Raw genomic sequence first — 6,936 nt, 5'->3', positions numbered from 1 at the left:
AAAAAAAAAAAGAATGAGTGGTTTGACATTAGGGATGACAATTGGAGAGTAATTTGTTGAACAAGAGAAGATACGTCTTAGTAATATCCAAAGAAGATCCCACTTTTTTTTTTTGCTTTATTTAAAATGTTATATAATTTGATATTTAATTTTTTTTTTTTTAGAGACGGCGTCTCACTTTGTCACCCAGGCTGGGGTACAGTGGCACAATCTCGGCTCACTGCAGTCTCCGCCTCCCAGGTTCTAGCAACTCTCCTGTCTCAGCCTCCTGAGTAGCTGGGACTTCAGGTGCACGCAGCCATGCCTGGCTAAGTTTTTGTATTTTAGTAGAGACATGATTTCACCGTGTTGGCTAGGCTGGTCTCGAACTCCTGAGCTCAGGCAATCCACCTGCCTCAGCCTCCCAAAGTGCTAGGATTACAGGCGTGAGCCATGAAATTAAATTATAAGGAAAAAAAGTCTACTCTTTCTTCCACTAAACAAATTGATGTTTTTATTCATTTATCTTACTTTTCAATCCTTTCATTTGTTTGGCATTCCATCACAGATAAACTTCTATCTTTTCATTAATTTTTGTCAATTTATGTATGGTGATCCTCCTTTAAAAATGGTACTAAGATGTTTAAAACAAAAAACAGATCCCTGCGCCACCCCTAAAACTGCTCCCCAAATATGATTCCTTTAGTTAATTCTTCTGACATATACCTCCATATTTCTAAATATGCTTATACTGTTAATTCATGATTTGTTAAATTTAGGTATTATCTATTGACTTCTAATAGATGAAAATTACATTATCTTTCTGCCACCACTTCTCCCTTTCTTTCATTATAGTTAAATCATGATTTTAGTTAAATTAATAGTCAGCATTTGTATTATTATAACAAGTAATCTTTGCTGAGGCAAGTTAAGTGTACTTCGATTATATTTTTTTTCTGGTACAATTCCCCTCCCCTTCTGCCCCAGAGATAATAATTGCTTTAATTCTTCACTTGCATAATTTTCCTGTAACTAGTCTTAATTTTGTTCTTTCAGACTTGTCATATCATTTTCCCCTCCAAATCATCAGATATTCCATCAATTCCATCCCCGCCTGTCCCCAGAGAACTTCCTCCTGGAGCACTCTGTTCTCCAGCCCCAACAAGGTCTGTGCTCTCTAGACCTGTGGCACAACAAGTCTAGACCAGAACAGACATCCTGTCATGGTCAAATCTCCCATGTCCTGGACCCTGTGTCTTCTTCCTCAGGGGTTACGCCTTCATTTTGCTGGAGAATATCATCCTGTAATTTCCTAAGACTATGTATGAGGGATAGATTAGACATATATATCAGGAACATATATGTTAAGTCTTTTCATGTCAAAATATCTTTATTCTACCCTCATACCTTTTTCTGATAATTTGGCTGGGTATGAAAATGTGTTAAAGATAATTTTCCCTCAGAATTTTGAAAGCATTGCTTTATTGCCTTCTAGCAAACAGTACAGATGCTAAGAAAGTCAATGTTATTATGTTTCTTATCTGTTTTTTATGACTCTCTGGAAACTTTTAGGGTCTTCTTTTTATTCCTGATATTACAATAGTTTCAAGATTTGGGGCCTTGGTCTGGGTCTTTGTTGTTGTTTGTGTACAGGCCATTTCGTTACCTTTTTAATTTGGCAGTGTGATACTGTGAAATATGTATTTGGTCTCCAACCCCTTTTTCTGGCATAGTACTTCTAAAATCCTTAGAATCTCCAAAATTGTATCTTCTATATACTAATGACTCACTGGTGGCTGGCAGCCTCTAGACAGCTTCAGGATGAGGGCTGGTCACGGGAAGGACCAAGGTAGGATTAGAGGGCTAGGATGTTTAGCCCTGCCCCTTTACCCTTCACATCTGGGGAGGGGAGAGGGGACTGAAGGTCCCCTGAAGTTGCAATGGCCAGTGGTTTAATCAATCATGCTCACAGGAAGCCTCCATTAAAAACTCAAAAGAACGGGGTTCAGAAAGCTTCCAGGTAGTGGAACATGTGGAGGCTCCTGGAGGGTGGTACACCTGAGGAGGGCATGGAAGCTTTGCACTCCTTCCCCTATACCTCACCCTATGCATTTTTTTCTTCTGTATTATTTGTGATATCCTTAAAATAAACTGGTAAATGTGTTTCCCTGAGTTCTCTGAGCAGTTTTAGCAAATTAATTGAACTGAAAGAGAGGAGCGTGAGAACCTCAAATTGAACCCAGTTGGTCTTAGAAGTTCTGGAGGCCCAGACTTAAACCGCTGGTGTCTAGGGGGTGGGCAGTCTTGGGGACTGAGTACTCAACCTGTGGGATCTGATGCTGTCTCCAAATAGGTCAGAATTAAATTGGAGGATACCCAGCTGGTGTCTGCTGCAGAATTGATTGCTCACTTGGTGGTGGGAAGAAAACCACCCCCAATATGTAGTCATAGAAGTCTTCTGTGACTTCTGTTGATTGTTGTGGTGATGTCAGGGCAGAGGAAAAATACAGTTTGAGTTTTTCCACACTCAGGGAATATGTGTCCTTCACTTCCAGAATGTTTTCTTTCTTTCTTTCCTTTATTAAAAAATAATTTCTTCCTTCTGTTTTTTCGTTAATCTCCGTCTAGAAATCTAGTCAATCATATTTTGTTTCCTAAATTGAATCTCTAATAATCATATAGTTTTTTCCGCTGGGCGCGGTGGCTCACGCCTGTAATCCCAGGACTTTGGGAGGGTGAGGTGGGTGGATCACGAGATCAGGAGATCAAGACCATCCTGGCCAACATGGTGAAACCCCATCTCTACTAAAAATACAGAAATTAGCTGGGCGTGGCGGCACATGCCTGTAATCCCAGCTAATTGGGAGGCTGAGGCAGGAGAATAGCTTGAACCCGGGAGGCGGAGGTTGCAGTGAGCCGAGATCACACCACTGCAAAAAAAAAAAAAATCATGTATTTTTTCCTACTCTATTTGTACGTTCAGAGAAATGTCCTCAATTTCATAGACTAACCCTTCTATTGAATTTTTATTCAGTAGAACTTCTTCTATTGAGTTTCAGGGTTCAGTTTTCATTCTCTGCCTGCTCATTTCTCCACAGTGTCCTGCCCTTGTTTCACAGATGCAGTGTTGTATCTCTTCGGGGCTAGAAGAATTTTACTTGTCTGTTTTAATCATGTTAACAGCATTGGTTTTTTGGGTTTTGTGTTTTTTTTTCTTCCAGGAGTATTTTTTAGTTGTTTTGATCTATTTTTCATACAGAAAACCTATCTCAAATATCTGGTATTCCTTGGATGTCTGAGAATATTTTAAGAATGAAGTCCTAAGGACTGATTAAATGCTCTGTGTAGTTAAGGTTTATTGAACCTTGGACTTTACTGTATAGGAGATCAGGCTAATGATGAACCTGGCCTATTGGGTGACCTCCAAATGCTGAAATCTGGAAGTCTTTTCTTTGGTCCTGGTTGCCAGCATTCTGAGATCAGAGCAGGGAAAGAGAAGATAAGGTTCCCAACACTCCATACGTAGACCTTCGCTTAATTCTCCCTGCCCCTCAGCCCTGAGGGTTATAAGGTTCTGAGGGGCCCCTGGCCTCCTTATCAGTAACTCCCTTTTGCAGCGTTCAGACAGAAGTTCCTCCACTCGGCACGAGCCAGCTGCCTACTCTGCTGCCACTTGAACAGTTATTTATTTATTCATTCATTTGTCCACTTTTGAGGTTTTATCATTTTATTTGACAACATCGTTCTCATCCACAATGACTGTCAATTTCTGAAAGTGGTAATAGGTACACAGGTAACCAAAGTATAGAGCTTGTTTGGTGAATCTTCACCCTCGTGCTTTCTGGACAGCTGCACATGGATACAGTATAGAACATTCCTTATTCCTTTGGCCCAGACAGCTTTGTTGAGCCTGGTGTTAGCATATCTGGAGTCCCCATCTCCTTCATGGCAAAGTTCTGGGTCTCTCCGAGTGACCAAGGGGCACACTGCTTGATGTCCACTCCATGTGTATGCTTGTGAAACCATTCATATTCTGGTGTCACCACCTCATTGGTGGCAGGTGACAGAATAGCCCTTTATTTATTTGTTTGTTTGTTTATTTAGACAGATTCTTGCTTTGTCGCCCAAGGTAGAGTACAGTGGCACAGTCTTGGCTCACTGAAGCCTCTGCCCCCCAGGTTCAAGCAATTCTTCCACTTCAGCCTCGCAGATAGCTGGGACTACACGCACATGCGCCACCATACCCAACTAATTTTTGTATTTTTAGTAGAGACAATTTTTAGGATTTCACCATCTCTTGGCCGGGCTGGTCTCGAACTCCTGATCTCAGGTGATCCACCTACCTCAGCCTCCCAGAAGTGCTGGGATTACAGACATGAGCCACTGCCCGGCCAGCACCCTTCTTTACAGGAGCTATGCTGCTGGGGCCAAGTTGAAAAGGAGTTTTAAAATTTTGTTCACATCTCTTGTCCACTGAGTTTGGCCCTTTGGTCTTTGAGAATTTACAAAAAAAAATTTCTTTCCTATAATTGTTATATTGTTTGGAGAGAGGGAGAAAATATGTGTATATGGTCAATGAGCTATTACCTCTAACAGAATTTTTATTCTATGTTTCACTTACATGTATATTTTTCAGTTTTGATTAAATCTTTTTTCCCCTTATCTTCCCTCATGCCATCTCCTCTGCTTCTGTCCCCTTTGCCCCCAGCAAACTATGTTAACACCTGATACATACCTGTTCACATGTTTCTATTCTCGTTCAGTTACGTTATACTCATATATATAAAGAGAGATCTTTTTCATGACTTGTTTCCATAGAAATTGGAATCATACTATAAAAAGTTATTTGCAACTTATTTTCCTCACTCATCAACACATTCCAGCCATCTGCAGGCCAACAGATGTCTATGCAACTAATTCTCATTCTCTTTAATGTTTGCATAATATTCCATTGTAGATAGCAATCTATTCAGCCATTTCTAGTTTGATAGACATTTAGATTTAAACTAGATCTCACCTTAATTCAGCCATTCTCTATTGATGAGCATTCAGTACCACAGAAAAAGAGGGGAAGCTATCCAGTTTTTTAAAAGCTAGTATAAGCTTAATTCTAAAACTTGACAAATCTTATACAAAAAGAAAAACTTTGGACCCGTCTCATTTATGAACATAAATCCATGCAATTCTAAATAAAATATTACCAAATGTAATCTAGCAGAATATCAAAAGAACAATGCGCCAAACCTAGTAATCAGTGCTGGAGAGGTATATGATAAGGTTCAGAGCTGTTTTGAATGAAAACTATAAACCTAATAGTAACTGAAGTAAAAGACTTATATGCAACCACAGCTATCAGAAACCAAGACCAAAAACAGTATTCCATGGGGCATACCTACTATTTCCCTCCAGCTCAGGAATGAGAGGAGGACACCCGTCTGCACCACTGGGAATCAACCGACTGTTGTCAGACGCTTCCACCTTCCTCTTGGTCTTCATGAAGACAGGAGCTTTTCAGCATGGGCACACCCTGCAGTGTTTTTGAGTAGCTCCCAGTGGCTACTAGGAAGTTACTCCAAACGATCTATCTGTTTGCCTTCTCTAGAAGAGCTCCCCATCTCAAGGTGAAAGAACCACTTTTTTTATCCTCCACATCCTAGGAATTTTAAGGGAGAGGAGAAATGAGAGGACTCAGGGGAGTTAATCTTCTCGCCATTTAGGAAAGAGTGACATTTATTAGTGTGCGCCTAGGCAGCCAGGTGGATTTTGCTGGGAACATGTGCGGAGCCCCCTAGTGGCGTGGTGCTGCTTGCCGGGGACCTGTAGGAGAGAATTCAGGAGCTGAACAGGGCCAGGAGCGCTTATGAACTGGGGTCCCAGAGGAGGATCCAGGTGAAGTAGCTCGCTCAGAGTCAATGCTGGGTGCGTGCAGATGTCATCCTGTGTGTGACCACTCTGTAAGTGAACCCTGGTGGCATGGGGTCTTGTCCTGTGCTTAGCCCTACCTCTCTGCTCCCTCTCAAGAGAGAGGAAGGTGTCAGCCCCAGCGCCCTACTCACACCAGTCACTTTGTTGACCTTGAGATTGTGTTTCTGGTCTGCCTCAGCATCTGACTTTCCACTGCGGGATGCGTTTGGTCTATTTTGCCAGTTAGAGAACTGGAAACACCTGAGCCTGAGCTCCTTCTCGGGCCTCCCCTTGCTGCACCACCAAGTCTGAATGAGTGGGGGCCTCTGCTCATCATAATAGTAGCTTCCATTTATTAAGCTCTTACTCTATGCCAGGCTCCAGAGAAGGGGGCCATTAGTTACAGAGCACCCCTTATGAACCAGACACAGGGCACAGTTTGCCTCATTTCACAGGCAGTGAGGTGGTTCTGGACATAGTGATTCTCCCAGTGCTTCTAGGGAGCTGCCTGTCTAGCAGGGCTGTAGCACTGAGATTCATTGGGTTGTGTAGTCCGTGACTACATTCCCACTGTTTGAAAGGTTTTATAATGCAGACATACTAGAAGGGAAAAGTGAACGGCTCTCTACAGGCACACCATCAGCACCAACCCACCCTCACCCCAAAGTTCTGCGTTTCTCTTTCTGTCACTTAATGCTCATCAATGCTGTAGAGTTGGTACTATGATTATTCTGATTTTATTTTGTTTTATTTATTTATTTTTTTGAGACAGAGTCTTGCTCTGCCGCCCAGGCTGGAGTGCAGTGGCCGTATCTCAGCTCACTGCAAGCTCCGCCTCCTGGGTTCACACCATTCTCCTGCCTCAGCCTCCCAAGTAGCTGGAATTACAGGCGCCCACCACCTCGCCCGGCTAATATTTTTTGTATTTTTAGTAGAGATGGGGTTTACACCGTGTTAGCCAGGATAGTTTCGATCTCCTGATCTCGTGATCCGCCCGTCTCAGCCTCCCAAAGTGCTGGGATTACAGGCTTGAGCCACCGTGCCTGGCCGATT

General features: G+C 42.4%; 1 protein-coding gene across 1 annotated transcript in view; it reads left to right on the top strand.

The window, feature by feature from the left end:
* Positions 1–6,936, top strand: part of IL17RA (interleukin 17 receptor A) — a gene marked incomplete at its 5' end in the record, with an annotated part of 26,356 nt that overhangs the window by 4,784 nt on the left and 14,636 nt on the right. Inside the window, one exon of the mRNA XM_011945671.1 lies at positions 5,344–5,353. Within this exon, the coding sequence (XP_011801061.1) occupies positions 5,344–5,353 (10 nt within the window). The remainder of the gene's footprint in view (positions 1–5,343; positions 5,354–6,936) is intronic.

This window comes from Colobus angolensis, unplaced genomic scaffold, assembly GCF_000951035.1.
Source record: "Colobus angolensis palliatus isolate OR3802 unplaced genomic scaffold, Cang.pa_1.0 Scaffold242, whole genome shotgun sequence".
Lineage (NCBI taxonomy): Eukaryota > Metazoa > Chordata > Mammalia > Primates > Cercopithecidae > Colobus > Colobus angolensis.
This window is presented reverse-complemented; position numbering and strand designations above follow the sequence as displayed.